Source organism: Coffea eugenioides, chromosome 2 (assembly GCF_003713205.1).
Source record: "Coffea eugenioides isolate CCC68of chromosome 2, Ceug_1.0, whole genome shotgun sequence".
Classification (NCBI taxonomy): domain Eukaryota; kingdom Viridiplantae; phylum Streptophyta; class Magnoliopsida; order Gentianales; family Rubiaceae; genus Coffea; species Coffea eugenioides.
In genome coordinates this window covers 63,336,901-63,359,386 of record NC_040036.1, presented here as the reverse complement: position 1 = coordinate 63,359,386, position 22,486 = coordinate 63,336,901, and the positions used below count along the sequence as shown (strand labels likewise).

The 22,486-nt window shown below is 33.9% G+C and overlaps 1 protein-coding gene across 1 annotated transcript; it reads right to left on the bottom strand.

The window, feature by feature from the left end:
• Positions 1-209: 209 nt before the first annotated feature.
• LOC113760017 lies at positions 210-21,059 on the bottom strand. Its single transcript, XM_027302595.1, has 2 exons — positions 20,827-21,059; positions 210-1,293 (listed from the first exon to the last, which is right to left on the bottom strand). Exons 1-2 carry the CDS (start codon positions 21,057-21,059, stop codon positions 210-212), a joined length of 1,317 nt encoding a protein of 438 aa, XP_027158396.1.
• Positions 21,060-22,486: the final 1,427 nt, after the last annotated feature.

Below are 22,486 nucleotides of genomic sequence, written 5' to 3'. Positions count from 1 at the left end.
CATTAGTAGCAAAAGTCAAGTCCCCTGTTCTACACAAAAAACATTAGCATAATCCAAATCCAGAAGCTTGATCCATGACTTGATATACCTTCAAAACAAAATAGAGAAAAAGAAATGAATCATAAGTTAGATAGCATTATCACTACCTAAATAGTTTAGAAGTTAGCAAATTTTAAATAATATGGAAATTCTAACCAATACCAATACATTCATGCTTGTAGATAATAGATGATTTTGTCAATAAGCTCCTTATCACATCCAATTTGCAAAGGAAAATTTCCATCTTTTATCAACCGTTGCTTCCTAATATGTGGAACTTTGTAATTATTCCCTCCGAAATTCTTCATCACTTCAAGCATACATAGTTGTAAGGTTAATAACACATTGTTGAGACTTTCAGATGATAATTCATCGAAGGACTTTTCAACAGCAAAAATTAGTTCATCAATAGAGTTAAGTGCTTCTTGATGCTGAAGTGATTGAATGGCTCTAAAATACCCAAGATCAAGAACATTCATAGCAGGGCTATTAGGCGGTTGAAATGATAAACGAATATCAAAACCTTCTCTTGTGGCAGCTTCTATCAACTCAACATCCATTGGATCAATACGTGGTTTTGCATTATCTTGTTGGATGAAGATAGGGCTGATAACATCACTTTGTGGCCGTTTAGCACGAATTGTAGGCAAAACATTGTCAATTAAGCACCTTCTATACACTTCCTTGGTCACTGATAGGATAGGCTTTGTTTCTAGAGTACCAGCAACACGATTTTTGCTATTCCTTTTAGCTGGTTCTTTGAAGGCAAAAGGAAATATTCCAATTTTTCCATCAAAGTGTTTGTTTCTAGAACAATCAAAGCGAGGTCGAGCAACTGCAGCTAGAAACATAACCTTAACAATGAACTTTTTACTTCTACAAGTCCTCATAGGGTGTTCTTCTTCAGGATGCAGATAGTATTTCTCAGACCCTTTAGTCATATAAAACCATTTTTCATCGATATGAACCATATTGAACATGTTTTTGAAAATAGGTGCATCATTAAGACTCTCTTGTTGAAGCATTGACAAACAAAATTTGAGTCTTACCAATTTATTGTCATCAGTAAGGTGAGGCTTTAATGCATTTGAATGTGGTTTGATAACACCTTCTTTTATTCGTCGATGAAGAGTGGACTTGGAAACTTTCATTTTGGTTGGTAGAGAACGAATATTTGTTTGACACCGTAGAGGTATTTCCATGATAGTGTTGAAGTCTATCTCTACCCTCTTGCGTCCTGCCGTCTTAGGAAACCTGTGAGAGATGTCAACCGAACCTTCATTAATGATTGAAGACTTTGCTCTTTCCCAAATTCTTTGTACTGTCCTTGTGCTAATTTTGAATTAAGTTGCAATAACTTTGGTTACTCCTCTTTCTAGTTGCCCACCATAATTATATTGCAATAATGCTTCAAATATGGCTTGCCTTTGCTGATTTGTCAACTTTTTCCTAGAAATTTCATAATTTTGAAAACTATAATTATCCATGTTCACTGTGGAATACTATCAAACAGAATATGGGCAATAGACAAATCTCTCTCTAATCTCATTATATATAGTATAAAGACGTCAGAATTATCAGCTTCCAAAATCTCTTTATAAGAGACGTGAGAACAAAAATGTTTAAAAAAATGCATCTACAAATTTTCAATGAACTGCCAAATTTCAAGGAAAGAAAGGAACAATAATAAATGGCGCCAAATAAAAGATTAGCTAAATTATGCTAAGTCTCAAGATTATCTACTTCAAATTGATCAAAAGATCATAAAACAAAATGAAAATAAAAAAAGATAAGCACCAACAAAGTGATAGACGGATGCGTAGAAATCTTACCTTTTTCTGTTGTCAATCTTCTGGAGCTATCTTGTTGATTTTATGAAACCCAAATAGATAGAGAAATAGCCAAAGTTGCAAACGGTTGTCTGTTTTACTTTAACTTGTCTTTGTCTTTTAGTCAAAGTGACTAAATGGCAATATAAGTGGTCCCCAGCAGCTGATTGTTTTAGTAAACATCAAAGGGTACGATTGCAAGAGTAAGATACGTGTGTCCCCATAATGCTACTGTACATAAAAAGTGTGTTTCCCAAAAAGCGTCCCAAATTTTGGGACAGAGGGAGTAGTAACAACGGTCGAATCTATTGAAGCTATTGTCAAGTCCTTGCAAACCTTCAAACTTTTAAAATCAATAGCCTGAGTGACCAAGTTGAAACTCATGATATAACCAAATTGAAGTTTTAATAGACTAGTCAATTGTGGTGTAAAAAAGAAATATGTCATATATTAGTAGATTGGTGAATTAATTTCTTGTGCTTATATCCTTTTATAGAATTAGTCTGCTTGTATCTTAGTGTTGTAAGTACTACTACTACATAAATACATGGATTAATAAAATGTACGTTGATGATATGTTTATACATTAAAAAAACTAATATGCAGATCAACTAGTTTTGTAAAATCTAGAATCCTTTTTTTTAATCATTATTTGAAACTCAACCATGTAACCATACTTAAAACCACCACCAATCCTATATTAGAGGATTTGATGCCATCTCTTGCAATACTTGAATTAGTTCTTATTAATCTAAAAGCTTTTGCTCTTGTCTTTAGTTATTTCTATTGCAATTGAAAATTTATCAATAGTTTCCATCCTATAGAGCAGATTAGGATTGCTTGACTATTAGACAGGTATAAAACTCACTAGATCGTGAATAGCCGAATTTAGGATTTGCAAGTTGGCTTTGTTAGAGAAGAGTGAGATGAAAAGCTTGAGATGGAAAAGAGAGAAGAGAGAGATAAAATTTTGTATATGCTTTTGAAACAAAAATTGTGACGAATGCATAAATTAATAGAATTAACAGCTTTTAAAATATGACCATTTTTAATGATTTTTTAAAATATTTTGAAATCATGTTAACTTTGAAGCACCAAAATTTTATAAAAGAATGTCAGCAATATAAAAATTTTCAAAAAATTTAAAATATCTAGCCTAGAGATTCAAACTTAGCAAGCACAAACTCATAAGTCATGGGAAAATATATTTTTGCGTGAGTAATTGAAGAAACTTAGTTGTTTGACTACGTGACACCATACTGTAGAACCCAAATTTTAGGGTTCTAATAATAATCAATGCGTGCGGGATTATAGAATTGAAGGAATAATAATCACTCAAAATATATATGTGAGAGAGAAGAAAATAAGAAATTCAACTCACAATATTTTTTAAATTTCAAACAATGAAGAAAGTCACACCATAATAGAATACCTTACAAACTCTTCTAAATTCTCTCAAGAAAACATCCTAAATAACGTCCTATTTATAATCTACTAGATTTGTTAGAAAAGAAACCACTTGCATAAGAAATTGCCAAATAAAACACAAATTCCTAAATCACATAACTATTAAAAACCTAATTCCAATAAAACTAATAAATAAATACTTCTAGCCTTGGTTTGGTTTGCTAACATTGCCTCCCTTAAACCAAACTCTCCATTGAGACAAGTCCAACACCATTTTGAGCAATAATTTCTATGCAAATCTCTGTCACAGTATAATGGACATGCAACTCCATCTTGTTACCCGTTATTAATTTCATCTTTATACGTGGCAGTGGACATACGTTGTATTTTGCCAACAATTTTTCAGCAATTTCTTCTTGATCAAATTAGCCACTCATACAAACTCATTTATCACCAAAATCACCATATTTACCACCAATGTAAGTGCCCAAAAGTGCAAAATCATACATTACTTTCTTACCAAAATTATCATTACCAAATAATTCAAAAATAACCACTACCATAATCATCCAAAATTTTCATATTGTCAATCAACTCTTTTTGAGCAAAATATTTTTGAACTCCAGTGAAATTCATATCTATCAAATCAAATATCTTTTCATCATCTTGAAAAGATTCCAAACCAATAAAATTTTCAACAATTATTTTTTCTTCATATACCAAATCAGAATTTTCTTCTTCCTTTATCAAATTACCACATTGTTTTTATTTAACAAATTCATGACTCCCAATTTCTCCAAATAAGGTATGCAATTCAAAACTATCAACTGATTGAAAATTTTCAATATCACCCACATCATCAACAAATCCATCTTTCTCAAAATTCACAAACCAATACTGTGAGAATTTGAAATTTCGGTTATATTTTCTTATAATCCTCTTTTATTTTGAATAATTAATTTATAATTTCTTTGATAGTAATTTACTTCTCTTAATAGTTGTAATAAATAATAGAGTCAAAAATTTTACTTTTACTTTTATAGTTACTGTATGTTAGGGTTTTTGGTGCATTGGGGTAGTGTGATCAATTGATAAGGTGTATGCATTAAATTTGGTGGATAAGAACGGGTATTAACTAAAAAGAGGTATGTGATTAAAAGTACTAAGAGTAAGTTAGTGAATCATAAGTTAAAAGTACAAGAGAGATAGGGAAATAGGCATGAATTGACTCGCTCCGTTTGTTATCGCTCGAGGACACCACTTGACCAAGACTTTCTTTTCCTAATCTTCTTATTTTTCTTTTATTTTTCTTTCCCTAATTTTTTCCTAGGGTTGGTCGAAATTATTGACTAAGAAAGAGAGGAAAAGAAAAAAAAAGAGGAAAAAAGCCTTCTTAGACCAAAAGCTTTCTTCCATCTTTATCTTTCCTACCAACAAAATTTCATTCATTTTGCTCCCTTCTTGACCGACTCTTGAGAGGAAAAAAAGAGAGAAGAAAGTTTCAAGTTTCATCTTGATCTTGCCTTGATTGAGTGAGGAATCAACAAGAACCACAAATCTAAACCGAACAAAGTTGCAACAAGGTGACAAGGAGGCTTGTAGTGGAGTGATTTGGAGAGGAAAGCCTTAGTTTTTCACTTTCTCCTAGAGGGTTAAAGGTATTAAGTTGGAAAACTCTCATTCTCTTTCTTATCTTGCAATTTATTGGGTAGACGACTTGAAATTGGAAGTTTTATGGAAGATATCATGGATTTGTGAGGATTAGTGAAATTTCCAGCCTAGAGTTTAATTTTCCAACCTTGTTTTATATTTTTCAGCCATGATATGATGGTATCTGGCCTTGTTATGGACTTGTATGAAAATTTCTAGGTTTAATATGACTTTTTAGCTTCCGAATAAGGATTTTCTAGTTTTAGTTCCAAATTTCCAACTTTAGTTGAGAATTTCCAGCTTAGGTATATGATGAATATATGCTAAGTATATGCTTGAATATAGCTAGTTTTGTGGCTAAAATAAGCACCTTATGTATCTTATAACTTGTAGACTTGTTTGGGGCTGTTTTGTTATGGCTTGTTAGCTTGGCAATTTGAGGAAAAGTGAAGGCAAAATAGGGAAAGTGCTGCCCATTTTTCTTCTTGTGGGGTAAGTGAGTGAAAGTGGAAGTAGAGGTATGATTTATGATCGATTTGGACTTAGTTTACTTAGGGATGTTTAAGTTGACCTTAATGGTGATTCATAAGCTGAATATTTGCCAAAAGTATACATTACTCAAAGGTGAAGTAACGGTCACTTTAAACGAGATTTTCTAATTGCATATGACAAGCTATAAACTTAAAGGTTTCAATCGTTTCTTTACCAAAACCAAAAGAGTGGGCTTATATTTTCTAGGGTTTATCAAGCATTATGATTACTATTTAAATGATTTTTATTTACTTGGTTTATCCTTGATATTAATAAGCAAATGTCATATATTTTGAAACCCTATTTGATTATATGTTGTTATACGACATTTTATCGTAGATTTTGACTCAAGCCAAGGGGTTGGACCTAAGTTTGATTTTGATAAACAGTGAATCACTGGTAAGTGTCTCCAATTGCATAACCGAACTTGATACTTGAATGCAATGCTTTCTTAATGTGATTGGATAGTACTTGGCTTGTTTGGTTAGGTAAGGGTGTACTTTATCGCACTTGCCCTAATTTGACTAATTGTTGCACACTGGTTACGAATGGTTTAATGTATATGCGCATGACTTGAATACTGTCTGGGATCCCAACCCTATTAGTTAGTTGGTCAAATCGAGCCAGCAAGGGATTGGTCGAGGAGACTAGCGAACCATAAGTACTGTTTATTATTTATTGTGTAATCCACTGGATGTGGTCCATTGGATTCGGTATATTCGAGTATAACCACCACTGTTAATGTTGAAGTTCGGGTCCGGTAGGGGTTTGATTGGTGGATGGTGTTGAAGTTAAGTGGTACTCTACCGAACTTGCTACAGTACCTTGAGAGTTGACGGAGTGTCAACTACTTCTTGACAAGCTACTGCCAAAATGGCTCGCAAGCGTGAACTGTATCCTTATACCTGGAAGTGTCAAATACCTATTTAACATGTTACTTGAAGTGTTATTGCTTATTTCATGAACTTTTGTGCTCGCTCACTTTGAAATTTCAAGTTTTGTATAATGGCCAACTTGATACTTGTGTTGCATGATGTTTTGGAACCTCACTAAGTTTTAACTCACCCAATTAGTCAGGGGGTCCGAGCATGGGCGTGAGGTTAGGACAAGCTGATTTTGTATAGACGTTTTGACTTTTGTATTCGTACTAGCGCTAGTGCTCGTTTAGGGTTAAGAGTTCGACTAGATCTTGAATCTTTTGTTACATTTGAATATTTGAGATAGCCATGTATATAAATATACGTTTTAAAGTTGGAAACTACTGTTTCTTTTACTTTTAAAGTATAATTTATCTTTGAAATTGAGTGAGTGAGACCTGGCAAGAGTTGAACAAACGGTCTGCTAAACCCTGAGGTATGCCCTAGGGAGAGGTAGAGTCGTCACAAATACCAACAACCAGACTTGGGTTTGAAAGCATAATTTTTCTCAATCGTTTGTAAAACATAGTAAATATCCTTTCAAAATCTCCAAAGTATTTTTGTACGACGAATAAAAGTTTAGTAAATACTTTTTGCCATTGTTTTACGCATCACTTGGAAAAACAATTGTGCCTTCTTCTTGAAAACATATTTTGGCAACTCACTTGCATCCACCCAATAAAGAATATCATCCAAATTACATCGTTTAAAATATTTTTCCACTGTTAAAATCCAACCAAAATGTGTATGTGTATTTGTGCTTATAGGAGTCCATATGGCAAAATTTTCACCAATCAGATTTCAATAATATTCTGGCATTATTTAACAATTCATATACCTGAACAAATTTTTTTCTCCCTTCTACCAGGTTTTCGTGACCTCCATGGTTAATTGACCAATCAAATCCTTCAATCTGACAACCTGTAGCAATCAACAAACTTGACAAGATTCCTCTCTGATCTCTGTCTTCACACCTGCAACAATCTAACAATTTTCGGACCAAACTTATGGTCGTATTCCTTACCAACTATACACTTCAAGACCAACTTTGTAGTCTAACTCAATTAACTGAATACTTTTTGATAACTTTGTGCTCTAATTCTTTGACAGCGGAAATGCCCAGAACTAACTGACAAATGCGGGGTATACATATACAATTAGTTCATCAACAATTAAGTTTTACATTTATATCATCATAAATGCCCCACACGCTATTTTTCGCAAGTATACGAGTCAAAAGCGAAAATAGGGTATTAAGGGTCGATCCCACAGGGAATATTTCAATTACCGGTGTTTTTCGAACTTCTTTATTATCTAGACTACCATAAATATAAAAGTAATGAAAATAACACTAGAAATTTCTTAGAGATATGGAATTCCTTACTACTCTTGCAAATGAGATTACCGGTTAAGTGAATGCTATTGTTTGGACTAGTTATGACGTAATTTCCTAATGTATGTGAAACCTACTCTCGTAGTGAATCAACTCTACTTGTAGCTAAGTCATACCTACGCTCGTGATTATGAAATTAACTACAAGTTCATTTATTTTATGAAATTACATGAAACAAGTCACTAAAGCTACAAAGGTGCTCCTCTACTCTCGTGAGTGAACTCCTTAGGCTTATCACTTCCTTGAACTAGTATTAAATTTTAATTCTCATTGCAAATTTAACACCTTAAGATTATCACAATTAATGGCCAGTTAATCATGATTAGAAAAGCAAAAGTGATAAATAATTTGCTCAAGAAAATATCATCAAATAACCAAGTAAACATCACAAACAAGACATAGAAAGTTCATCTATAACTCTAGGCATAAACTTTAACTACACATATTGAAACACAAATCCAAAACTTGCATATTAACCATACTTAAGAATTCAATACAAAAGATAAAGAGTTAGAGAAGAGATAACCCTTGTCATGTGAGCTTCAGCCCATCCTTCTTCATCTCCATCTTCATCCTAATCTAGCCAATACACAAAAGTGGATAAGAACTATACTACTCTATACTAAACTACTAAACTAAACTAATGGACTAAGAAAATTCTAGTGAAGACTACATTTTTGGTGGAGTTTCTCTAGCCTTCCAAAGTTATGAAAATGGTTTCCAAAGGCTGCTATTTATAGAAGATGCAAGAGCCAAATTAGTTGTTTCTAGTTGTCATTTTTTACTCTTGAAACTCTCATGAGTTGTTTCTCCAACTTTTCACCCTTTTTTTGGTCAGATACAGCCGGAATTGCTAGTTGGAATTGAGTTGGAAAAGTTGTGTGAAAGCAAGGCAAGTTGATGAGCAAGTTGCAGAAATTAGGTGAGAATACGCCACTTCAGGAATATGCGACTTCTTCTCGCATATTGAATAGTCGTGTATTCAATTCTGCGCACTTCAACTGCAATTTTCTTGATGATTAAGGCCAAACTAATTCTTGTATAAAACATGAAAGTTGTATTGCGCTAGCATTCCAATGTCTCAAGAATCATCCAATTTGGAGTTCTATAGACTGAGATATGACCAAAATACTATCAACTGGTCAGAGCTCTATTTCAGCTTTAGACAACAAAATTGTACTTCTGTATTTCGACTTTTGACCATGAAAACTACTGAACTGGATTTCGATATTTTCATACCAAATGTAGATCTATCTCTTAAATTCAAAATGGTTCAAGAATCACCCCAATCCGATTATTGTATCTCAAGATATAGCTAAAATACTACAAGGTGTCGAAGTTGTGAAACTTTTCTTCTTTTGTTCTTGATTGCATTTCCTCTCTTGCACTTCATATTCTCTTTTTATCACTTCAAACCATCATCAATCATCCAATTATCTTCTCAAATCATGCCATTTTAATGATTGAATCCTTAAACCTACAAAAACGTAAAATTTTGGCCATTAAAATCTATAGAAATGCAATTTTTACCACTTAAACCATAAAATGCATATTTTTACTAGAAACTTAGTTAATTAGTTAAAAACATAACTAAAACACACCAAAACTAACCAATAAAACACACTTAAAATATATACTTATCAAATACCCCCACACTTGAACCATTGCTTGTCCTCAAGCAATAAGAAATACCAACCAACAATGATCCAACATTTTGAAAATAAACATATATGCACAATCCAACTTCATTTTCTCAAGACAAGGTAAATAACCATTATGCAATCATTCAATTAAGTTTAATTACACATAATATCAAGTAAAAGAGAGCTAATTATACCCTAATTATGCTAGTTCAACTCAATTTCTCATCTTCACCAAATGTCACAAGTAAGTAACTCATATGGTCAATAAAAATGCTTCATAAACTCATGATCATCTTCTTATTTAACTAAAAGAGGGATTTATTCATATAATATAGCTAAATATTACTCAAGTTGTAAAAGTGTCTTTTGACGTGAGGATGTGAGGATAAATATAGCTAAATTGCCGGTTACTCAACACTTCGCATACTCAAATTACGTTACATACTCTTATTTCAAGTACCGTTTTACGCGAAAGTCGACATTTGTAGATGAAGACTCCCGGTTACTAAGTACAAGAACCATTGGAGTAGAACAACTCTTATTCTCTTTTTTTTTCTTTTTTTTTCTTTTTTATCTTTTATCTTTTATCTTTTTCTTCTTTTTTTTTCAAAGCAAAGATAATAACATTCCTTCAAAAAAATAATCATGAGAAGAGTGTTACACTTATTGACCATATTAATCACTTAACTTATAAAATCTAGTAAAGAAAAAGAAACTTCATCAAATATGCAAAATATAGGCATAATTTTCTCCAATTTACAAAATATACTTTCCTATAAATACACCAATTATAATCACATAATAGTCATTTCCAAATTAAATGAGAAAAGAAGGTTTCAAGCCACATACATTTATTTCAAAAGTAAAGCAATTTGAGTTACTAATGGTATGGAACTTGTTACCCCTTGGATAAAATTGAAAAAATTTGAAACTTTTTGGAGCAATTTTGCAATTTTGGACAAGATTTTGAAAAAATTTTGGCAGAGTTTCCCCTTAAAACTAGACAAAACTCCCTGCCAACAAACCCAATTTTTTGATAAATTAAAGCACAAGAAATATTTCCAAGGCAAGTCCAAATTATTTCAATCACAAGTTAATCACAACCAACATATATAATCTCAATTCTCTCCCTCCACACTTAACATGCACGTTGTTGTCAATGTGTAAAAAGGAAAATCAAGATAAAGAAAGTAATACTCCCCTATTGTTGCGATTGAAGTGTGGAACATTGAAGTTTCACAATCCATTGTCCGTGTTTCTTCAAAACTTCATGAGTTCCATTTGAATCCATTAGCAATATAACCTTAAATGCAAAGTAGCAAATAAACTAGATAAGGGTCAAAGATGCAAAAAGTGACAAAGGCATGAAGAATATTTTGCAAATAACTCTTTGCCAAAGTCTCTCACATTAGCACACCACATTTTCCAAACTCTTTAAGCATTTAGCACAATGATCACACTCCTTACCTAGAATAAGAAACATGTTTTCTTCTCTAGGTAATTATAACATCAAGTTCAAATGCATATTCTCCAAAATGTCAAGATATAGTGCATGTAGACATGTAAATATCATAAACAAGTCACATTTTGCCTATTTGAATAGTCCAATTATGCTTAACAACATTCCAAGACTAAGTACCACATTGATCATAAAATAGGAATATGCATAAAGTAAACATTGCGTAGATCATCACATTCCTACATTTGATAATCTAAATATGCTTAGAGATGTTAAATAAGTATAAGGGAGCTTATATACACCAACAAATAACATCACAAATTCACCATCCAAAGTGTATCAATAAACTCATAAGATATGCAAATGGTGAATGTAAAATACCAAATTAAGTTCAAGAAATTTACCTCAAGTTGGTAGTGTGATGGTCGGTGATGCAAATGATGCAAAAAGTCTATGAAAATCACCCCATTTGACCTCCAATTGATTTGGATAGAAACTATGAACCATAGCCTTAATCTGATTTTTGAGATGGTTTGTGTGAATTTCAATCGGTTAAAAAGACTCTATGAAGGTCAAATGATTTTAGTTGGATGATTTCATGCAAGGAAAATGTGTATAAGAGGAGATTGGTAAAGTGTGTGTAAGTGTGTATGAGAAAACGTGAGATGAAGTAAGAAAAGAAGAAGTGAAGAATGGAACTCGTGTTTTGCTCTTTAAAGCAGCCTTATAATACGCGACTTCAGATAAACGTGACCTGAAGTCGCGTTTTGCAAGTCCTCGCATTTTTTGCTTTAAGTTTGCAGAAGACAATACGTGATTTCAATGAATATGCGGCTTTGAGTAGCATATTGGAGTCACGTTTTTTGCTTTAATACTGCAAAAATGAAAACGCGACTCATGGAATACGTGAGTCAAAGTCGCGTTTTCTTGGGTTTCGCATTTTCTTCTGCAAATTTTGCAGAAATGTTAATTTTCTTGAAATTATACATGGTACCCCAATTACTCAAAATGCATCCTAGTTCATTCTTTTGTCAAAATTATCAATGCACGCACATGTAAAATGATCAAAACATGCATTTTTCCCCTTTCTAATAAATAAAAAACAACAATTACTCAAATTGAGGGGTGCAGTTCCTTGATCAAATTTCGCCTTTTTCACCTCATTTTGTGAGGACTTGAAAATTTCCTTATATTCTTTTTAAAAATTCCTTTTAATTTGGAATTTATTATTTTACAGTAGCTTTACTACACATTCACTTTCCCAATAGGTACAAATAATCATAGAAATAAGGATTTCTTTTTTACTTTCATCGTTACAATAAACTAGGGTTTTTACGTCTTTTCGTAATATGAGAATCGGTACGGAGTGTGTATTAAATTTAGTAATTAAGAGTGAGTTTTAAATGATATTACGTGTGATTAGTAGTAATAATAATAAGTTAGTGAATTATAAGTGAAAACCCTAGTACGTGCGATTTAGGGAAAACGGTGTGAATCGACGTGTACCGTTGACTACCGATTGAACACACCACTTGACCACCACTTTCTTACCATAAAATATCATTGATATTAGTGCAAAATATCAGCCCCTTAATCAGCTCTTGTTGGCCGAAAATATTGACTAGAAAAACCAAGGAAAAGAAAAAAATTTTGAAAGTTAATCTCATGGTGACAAGTGGCGGCCATCCCAAGGTTATTGACCAACCAATTTCTTTCATATTTATCACCAAAAATCACTTCAATTGCTCCTTATTTTTGCCATTCCAGCCGTGACATTGAGAGAGAAAACAAGAGGAAGAAAATTTCATTTTCATCTTGAGTTTAGCTCATGTGAGTGAAGAATCAAGAAATATAAACCGATTAACTTCTAAATTGGGAGTTTAGGAAGCTTGGGGTGCTAATGTTTGGGAAGAAAAGGTGAAGGATAACTCTTGCAAGCATCTTAGTGAGGTAGTATGGCTGCTCATCCTATTTCTTTCCCCTTAATCTTGCTTAAGTTTATGTAACAACTTGTATTCTTGGCTTACGATAGCTATTTAAGTAATTTTGATGATTATGGTGGATTTGTGAGTTAGGGTTTTGAATTGGTTAGTTGTATTTCTTATTGTTTAGATAGAATATGATGTGAATAAGCTTAGATAGGGAGTGGTAGTAGTGGTTTTATACATGAATAAGAAGATTATCACTTGAATCCATTAATTTCAGCTTTAAGTTTTTGTACTACAATGTTCTGACCAATTTCATTCGGCCATAATGGAGGCCGAATTGGGCTTAGCTTAAAACATGAAAGTTGTAGAAAATGATGTTTTATTACTGGCTGTAAAATTTCAGCTCAATCCAAGCACTGTATCATGTGAAATGACAAAAATACCCTTGACTGCCATAGGTAGAGTTTTGCGGACAGTTTTGACATTTCACCATTCTGGCTTCATTTTTCACCTTGATCCGTATTAAATCAGCAGTTGGCCAAAACATAAAAGTTGTAGTCTTATGTTTTAGATTTCCAACACATCTAAAAATGTCTCAATCGGACTTATGTAGCTTGAGTTATTGTCATTTGAACCCAGTGCTATTATCCAGCCTGACAGTGAAATTCTGGTTCTGTAATCTGTAAATTCTACCTGGATAAACTGTGAACCGGGCTGAGTTGTCCTCATGAAATTTGTAGTCCTTTGTCTTAGCTTTGAAACGGTATAAATTGTACCCCAATCCTATAAGCGTAGTTTCAGTTGTGACCGATACGCTAAGAGACGTCAAACCTGTCATTTTGTTCTTTACCGTAAACCTTATTTCCGGTCACTTTTCTAGCTTGGTTTTGTAATGGAATGACTTTTAGCCTATTGAACGGCTATTGTAATGAGATTATTTGTGTGTGATTTTGGGGGCTGATTGAGAAAAATAATGAAGTCATAAATGACTGAAAAATAGGTAAATACAAAGGGCGTGCTGCCCAAATTTGCACTCGAGAGCTAGGTAAATGTACTCGCGACTTGAGTAAAGGTTGAGGATGAAACTAACTTGAATCATCTAAGGTATTCAAGTATTCTTTCTTAGAGGTATATAAGTTAGAATCTGGCCGAAACTTGTATCCTTGAAAAAATAAAATTTACGACTAATAGAAATACGTTTTCTTCGTTTCTTCGACTCAAATGAAGATTTCAAAGTTTTATGAGCGAACATAAGTTTTACAAATATTTTACTCATGTCCTTTGGTTTAAATATACTCTTTTCACTTCCAAAACTATACTTATACTTTGTACTAGTAGTTATTCGAATTTTCTTTGGTTCACCTAAATTTTGGATAGTTTAACTGTAATATTTTCTCTTGATCATTATTAGGGTTCCTTGGCGATTGAGGGTATTATCCGGAAGGAAACTTTGGACGTTATTTTACTTAAATAGGTGAGTGTTCTTTGAACGTTATGTTTTTAATGACTATGTGGATTGTTGTGACTATGTGACTCTATGGATATGTTGGATTAAATGTTAAATGTTTTCAATAATTTCTAAAAATGAATTTTGCTAGGCGAGTGTGCACTTTATCGCACTCGACCTAAATGAATGTGAAATTTACAATGATTAAATGATTAAATGTTTAAATACTACTTGTACATGAATGTAAGCATTTGGCTGAACTGGGCCCTTGCCCTTCGTTGCCAGTCGACTCGAGTCAGAAGGGACTCGGTCGGGTGATTGGTGACCCTGGGTTAATATTTGGTATACTCGAGTATGACCACGAAGTCTGGTGGAGACTGGCCAATGTCCAGTAGGGGGAAAATGAAATGAATGAATGAATGGCAAGAATAATGGAGGGGTTTTCACTTACAAATGAAATTATTTTGAATGCTGGAGGAATAAGGAAATGGTTGGTGGAATAAATGAACGAAGGACTCCATGTGAGCATGTATCCTTTTAATGAATGTATTATCATTACTTTATATTGTAAATATTTTCTGGATTACTTGTTATTACATGATTAATGTCCTTATTTAATTATTTGGCTATGTGTATGGAACCTCACTGGGCTTTTAACTCATTCCGTTAGCTTTGTTTTCCTTACAGGGGATGCGAGCGAGTGTGTGAGCCCTGTGCAGACTAGCTTGGTCTAGTTTTTTGAAAATTTATTTTTTTTATTGTTCTCGCGCTAGTGCTTGGATAAGGTTGAATGTAGTAAGAACTTAAAGTTTTTGTTCTAATTGGGATTGTATTTCTGTTTGAGATGGATATGAATGTAAGTATATGTTTCAAGTTTGGAAATTGTTTTTTGCTTAGTCTCGAGGTTATATCTTATTTCACTTGATGAGAGCGATCGAGTCCTGGCGAGAGTTGGACAGGTGGTCCGCCAAATTCTTTGGTTCACCTTAGGGGAAGGTGGGGCTGTCACACATTTGGTCATTTTTGTTTCTATTTCTAATACCTACACATGAAAAACAACAAAACAACTTAAACGCATAATTTAAACATGAAATCATATAAAATTAATATAAATAACAAAAACATTGTGTTGCCTCCCAATAAGCGCTTTTGTTTATAGTCGTTGGCTCGACTATTTTGTCTCATTTCTCAAGAAGGCTTGGTTAATCAATAATCCACCATTTTAGTCGCGGTGGATCACTAAATGGTGACTTTATAGTGAAAGCCACGTATTCTAATGATGTGAAATATGGAAGTGACTTACCTATCTCAAGTGTTTCATAAATATTACTTTGAATATGCACCACTTGAGAACTTACCAAAGGAACATCTGCATGGCTTTCTTGGATGATAATATCTTGAGAACCTACACCTTCAAAGCACTCTTCCAGAGGGGTTAAACATGAATCATTAATGTTCATCTCTTGAGGCTCATCATTAGTTCCAAGGATATTATCTTGTGAAATGGACTCTTGCTCATGGAAACACAAATTAGATGCATTAGTTTCATCAAAATACAATCCACTTTCACTTGCAACTTGCTCACCATACATGCTAGGGTCATAGTGCATATGATTAGAAGAAATAACTTCACACAATGCATGCAATTGGTCTTGTATTCTACCAAAGTAAGAAGCTAATTCATCTAACCTTTCCCTAACCCTATCAAACGATTGGAGGTTGCATTAGTTAGTTTTTCTATAGCTAATTCCCAAGATGGCTTAGAATCGTTAGCTAATGGTTCACTTTCTAATTTCGAAGGTGATGGTACATTAACTAACCTTTCTATTGCCAATTCCTAAGATGTTTTGATTCAAATTGGACACATTCAAGTTGGTAATCATAAAAACATAGAGAATCACTATAAGTACATTGATTATCCCAACCATAAGCATAAGAATTCTCCCGATTAGGACCATATTGATCAAAACAATGATTGCAATGCGCTAGTTCATCATAATAATCCATATTTTGTGCTTGTCTACATGTATGAGTAGCATAATGACCTCCACACAAGTCACAAATCATATAATAAGAATTAAAAGTATTAACATTTCTCTTTTCTCAATTTCATGCATAAAAGTGTCCATTTGAACTTTTAACATTATAACATCAAATTTAGCCTTTAAGCACCTTAAACCATTTTCAAATGACATACCTTTAGTAATTTCTTGGTTACCTCTATCCATGGAGCTTTGCACATGATAATCATCCATTGCTAATCTTCCTTCTCTCATGCATTGTTTCCTTATGTTTTATACTCTCCTTGAACCCCTAAACATGTCGTTAAAGTAAGTTAAAAACAAGTTTAGTCAAGTAGAATAGGTGACTCTAAACATACAAAAAAAGGTTAATTCCACTTTGTCCCCCCAAACTTTGGACGATTATCCACTTAAGTCCCTAAACTTCAAAATGAGATACTTAAGTCCTTAAACTTATAAATACCTCCCACTTAAGAAAAATTGTTAATAAATCCTGAATGCTGTTGGTGGTCGAAGTATCCCATTTTATAAGGGTTTAGGGATTTAAGTATCCCATTTTATAAGTTCATGGACTTAAGTGGGAGGTATTTATAAGTTTAGGGACTTAAGTGTCCAATTTTGAAGTTTAGGGACTTAAGTGGATAATCGTCCAAAATTTGGGGGGACAAAGTGGAATTAACCCTACAAAAAAACATAAACAAAGACTCAAAAAGACACTAAAAACAACAATTAAGACACCGGATACAACAAACATAAGAAAAACAAATAAAAATGCCTAAATTAATAAAGTTATTCTTAGTACCGATATTGATAAATCTTCCCCGACAACGATGCCAAAAACTTGACTGAATTTTAATATAAGTACAATTTGAAATCCAATTTATACCCATTTTAATTGAAGTATACAGGTCAACTAGTAGTTTAGGGTATATATCGAGTCGATCCCACGAGAAAGATTGGACAATTACCGGTACTACTAAAATTTCTCTATTATTTAGACGATCAATAAATTAAAAGAAATAAAACTATGCTAAATTTATGCAAGAAAATAACAAATTAAAGCTCCTTAGGTTATGGTATTCCTAACTACTCATGCAAGTGCTACTTTTGGATCCTTGAATACTACTATCTTAATTAGTTATGGCGTAATTTTCTTATGCAAGTGAAACCTACTTTCGTAGTGAATCAACTATACCTATAACTAATCCATACTTACTCTCATGGTTATGAATTAGTTACAAGTTAATTACCTCTATGAAATTATATGAAGTGAATAACTAAAATCACAAAGGTGCACATCTACTCTCGTGAGTGTATTCCCTAATTTAGCACTTCTTGAACTAGTGTTAAATCTCAATTTTCATTCAAGAAGCAACACTTTTAGATAATCACAATTAATGGTACCAAATTAATCATGATTTAAAGAGTTAAAGTGCTAAATAACTTGCTCAAAATAATAGCATCAAATAGCCAATTAATAAACACTAACAATCACAGAAAGTTCAACCAAACCTAAGGCATAAACTTTAGAAACACATAATAAACATAGAATTCAAACTTGTGTATTAACTAAACTTAAGAATCCAATACAAAAGATAAAGAGTTAGAAAGGTAAAGTAACCCTTGTCACATGAGCTCTTTCCTTGCCTTCTTCATTTCCATCTTTATCTTTGCCTAGCTAATAAACAAGAAGGATAAACTACTAGTTAAACTATCCTATACTATACTAATCTAACACTAAGAAAATGTAAGAACTACATTTTTGTGGTATTTCTTGCTGTCGCGCCCCATTTTTTTAAAAAGGAAAATATTTTAGCTTCAAAAAAATGGATTTTGATTTATTTTGAATGAAAAATGAGTTTTGATTTTAAAAAGAAAATGGGCCTAAATGGGGTTTGTAATGCGACGATTTGGTCCCAAATTATAGTTTAAAAAGGGTTTTTGAAATAAAAATCGGAGTCGCCACTTGGTATTGAGTTAAGGTGTACCAAGTCACCTAAAAATGAATTTTTAAAGGAAAAATAGAAAACCCTTTTTAAACGACTCCAAGTCTACGAAAATCAGAGAAAAAGTTTCGGGAGTCACATTTGAAGAAAGGGAAGGCAAGGATAAGAATCCAAGGCACCCTTTCAACCTAGCCAAGGCTAGTTGCGCGATTTAGTCAAAAATTTTCTTATTTTAACTTAAAGATTTATCACATTTGGATGTACTATATGAATGCAAATCCTAGACCTAAGAGGGTATCGGGGGGTCGAAATTTCTCTTCAAAACTCAATTTGTGCCAATCATATTAATTGTGATGCCCAATTCGGACTCTTTGGAGAGGTCACGAATAATGCAAAAATATGAGACTCTAAAAGGAAAAGGAAAATAAAAATAATTATACAAATATACATGTCCTAAAGGAGTGCATCATGTCGGGTATGGGGAACTAATGTTCGTGACTCAATTTTCCCTTCAATAGAGGAAATACGAGCGTGCTAAGGCCAGAAAAGCCAAACTCGTCCATATCCCATATCCAAGGGGCTTTTCCTATCTAATCAAGCAAATGATTTAATTCTAATGCTTATATGAAATGCAAGTCTAATGTCATGTTTCATACAAAAGGGGCAAGTAATATATATATAAGGGAAAGTATGGGGGAAGGGGTATACATATATAAGGAAAGTGTCATGCAACATGGTGAAATAGGCCCTAAAAAGTGAAAAATATGCATGAGAATGTAATGTAGTCATACGAACATGATCTAACACTCAAAGGGCTCCTAAGGGTCTAGCATTGGACTAGCCCATATTTCTACTTTCTCACTAGCGTTGGACTAGTGAAAAATCGTACAATGGGAACCACAACTAGCGTTGGGCCAGTATGGTATCGAGAAACGGATCACAACTAGCGTTGGACTAGTGTGATAACAAGTCACATTAATTATAACTAAATTAATCATGTAAAAACTTAATGAAAACATGTAACCACATAATATCACATAAACACATAATACATCATCATGATATCTAGATGCAAGGTCCTAAGAAAGCGGTAACACATAGCACATAAGCATGCAAATCACACAAAGCAAACAAGCCGTAACTATTACATTCGGGGGGAAGCCTACTACAATCTAAGAGGGGAAACGGAATAAAATAAAATAATAACCTAGCTATTACAACTTTGGCATTCAAGTGCCTTTCAAATGATCGAAATTGAAAATAACTATACAAAACTAAAAACAAATAAAGTGGATAAATAAATAAATAAATAAAATAAAAACATTCAAAAGGCATGCAATTAAGCACATAAATCACATAGACACATAGAGTCAAATAAAATGAAAATAAGGGATAGAGTGTACCTCCCTTGCAATGGTAATCAAATGAAGGGAAAATAGCTTCAAAACAATAAAAGAGTCAAGGCACCAATTAAATAGTAAAGTATAAACAAAATCACCAAATCCCTCCCAATTGCAACTTAAATGAAATCAAATAATACATAATTTACAAGAAAGTAACTTATTAATCAAATTTCTAAAATAGAAAAACTAACAAGGACCCAATTGCAAATATCAACCCAAGCACTCAAGCCCAAGTGAAACATTTTTAGGAACTTCAAGGGTCCAAGAGCAACGAATGGGTCAAATAATGGTTCAAATTGCAATTACTTTAGGACCTCATTGCAAGAAATCAGAACCTAATTGGGCTTTTGTGGCATAGATGGAAGCTAAATGGAATAAAGTGCAACTTTGAAAGCTATTTTGCATGCAAATGCATGTGAAGCTACGAAACATTGCCTGCAACAAAAAAATTCTGATGAAAGCTTCCTGCAACTCAGCACTTCACAAAACCAGCTTTCAAACATAATCAAATCCAAACACAACTATCACACAATCCTCCCGCTTTGCATCATGAAACTTGTAGATTTAAATACCAAAAAGTCGGACAACAGACATGCAAAATCTGAACACAAGCAACTTCTTGCAAAGCTTACGAAACTTTTCTGCAACAAGAAGATGACTTTCGACAGCCAGCTAAAACTTTAGGAACTTCAGCAACCTTGTGTGGCAAACAAAAATTTTAACAAGGAGCAAGATTCAACTTCCAAGTTCACACTAGACCTTAGGAATTCATTGCCAAGATACTATGTGAGAGAGAGACAGAACAAGGGAACAAAATTTTGAGGTTTCAGGTTCATTCCAAATTATATTCAAGTCAAGGTTTGCTGCTGCAATTTTTCCCTTTGGTTCATCAACTACCCGAAGTAATGGTTAGGCTAACAAGATCATACAATTCACGGGCCATACTTCTATCATTCAATCATCGAAGATTCATCAACACAACAAGATTCATGGTTGAAGAAAGTCATCTGAAAACCAGCGTAGCAAAGGGAAGGGAAATGATTCAAAACCCAGCAACAAAAGCTCAACATTTCACGCATGATGGGATCCAGTTCTCTAAAGGAATACGTTAAATTGACATGGGAAGGGACCATGTTTACTTGGGAACGAATTCTGAACGATGGTGAAGCAACGAGAAAGAACGGACGCTGACTCCAATGAGATTCTCGCACACATTTGCAGGAGTTTCAGCCAACCAGAGCTGTGGTTTTCGGGGGTAAATTCGAAGGCCTTTCCGATGTTTTCTCTCAGAGATTCCTGAACAAGAATTGCTTCTCTGATGTTGGAGAGTGTGCAGAAACCAAAATCCAATCGAATTGAGCAAGCAGAAAGGAGATAATCATGCCGCAAGGTGTGTCGAAAATCAGCCCGTTCTGCCGAAAACTTTGCAGAAATTTCTTCTTCCATTTCTTGTTTTCTGTCCGAAGCCTTTTCCCCTTTCCTGGTTTCTGGTTCTCCTACCCAGACCCTCGAAGCTCCCTCTTCCAGTTTTTCTCTCTTACTGGCCCTCTCCCACTCTCAAAGCTCTCTCGGTTATATCTCCAGCCGCCGTTCCAAAGGCTTCCCTCGTTTGTTTCAGCCGGCCTCTATCTAAAACTCCACCTCTGTCCAGCCGTCGCCACTCTCCTCTCACCCTAGTTCTCTGCTCTCCCTTTTTCTTTTTGTTGCCCGAAGCTTCCTTCTCCTCAATCTCTCCAAACCCTCTTTCCAGTTTTCCTTTCTTTTCGTGTTTTCCTCCACCACCCGAAGCCCCACCTTCTCCTCTCTTAGCTGCTCAAAGAGCCCCTTTTCCTTGCCGCCAAGAATCTTCCTTTCTTCCTTGGCTTTTCTCAACCGAAAACCCTTGTTTTTCCTTTCTTGTTGCTCTCTATTTTTTTCGTTTCTTTTTCTCCAGCTCCAACCCGAGGCTCCTCCCAACCTCCTCTCAGTTCCTTTTGTTCTTTCTTTGTTTGTTTCTTGCTCTTCACCTGCCCGAAGTCTCCTTGTTTCTGGCCACCAAAACCCTCTCTTCCCTACGATTTCTTTCCTTAGCCACTGCCCTCTATTTTTCTTTCTTTGCTTCTCCGCCGCCTAAAGCTTTTTTTCCTCTAGCCCTTTCCTTAGCTTTTCTTTCCTTTTTTTCCGAAACCCCCCCTATTGCTCTGCTTCCAACCCCCAAACCCTAGCCGTCACCTCCTTATTTTTTTTCTGTCCTCACAGCCGCCAACGAGCCTCCTTCCTTTCGGCTCTCCCTTTGCTATCCTTTTATAGGGGCCGAATATTCCTAGAACCTAAGATCAATGGTACCTGTTTTTCTGTATTTTTCCCGGTGATTATTAAGCCATTAGATAGTTTTTTGTACTAAGATTCCTTGATAATTCGGATGGTGAGGTGACCAGAAATTTGAGGAGCAAGAAATAAAATGAGTGGAACCGGGCTCTTCGTTTTTTTTCACTTGAAACAAGCCTGATTTGATTTTTTGCTGTTTTTCTTTTCCTTTTTCATTTCCAAATGAACCAGTTAATTAATAAACAAAATAACGAAAAATAACAAATTAAGCAAAATTGAATAAAATAGACAAATACTAAAAAATAAAACAAAATTGCTATACTTTTTTGTTTGATTGATGATCTTCTTTGTTTTCCAGTGGATTAATTAACAAAAATAATTGTCTTAACACAAAATGAGAATGAGATAAATTAAGCAAAGAAATAATAGTAAAATAAAAATAAATAGATAAACAAAAATCACCTAGAATAAATAAAAAGAAAGGCTAAAATTTGGGTGTCTACACTTGCACTCTCCAAACTCTCTTGAATCTTGCAATTCCATGACTAGATATAGATGAATTTAGT

What these genes read in the sequence shown, in the direction of transcription:
- LOC113760017 (XM_027302595.1), bottom strand. Translation starts at nt 21,059, where the DNA reads ATGGAAGAAGAAATTTCTGCAAAGTTTTCGGCAGAACGGGCTGATTTT. An exon ending in TGGCTGAAACTCCTGCAAAT is followed by an intron (nt 1,294 to 20,826) that starts GTGTGCGAGAAT and finishes CATCTCTCACAG; the next exon opens with GTTTCCTAAGACGGCAGGAC.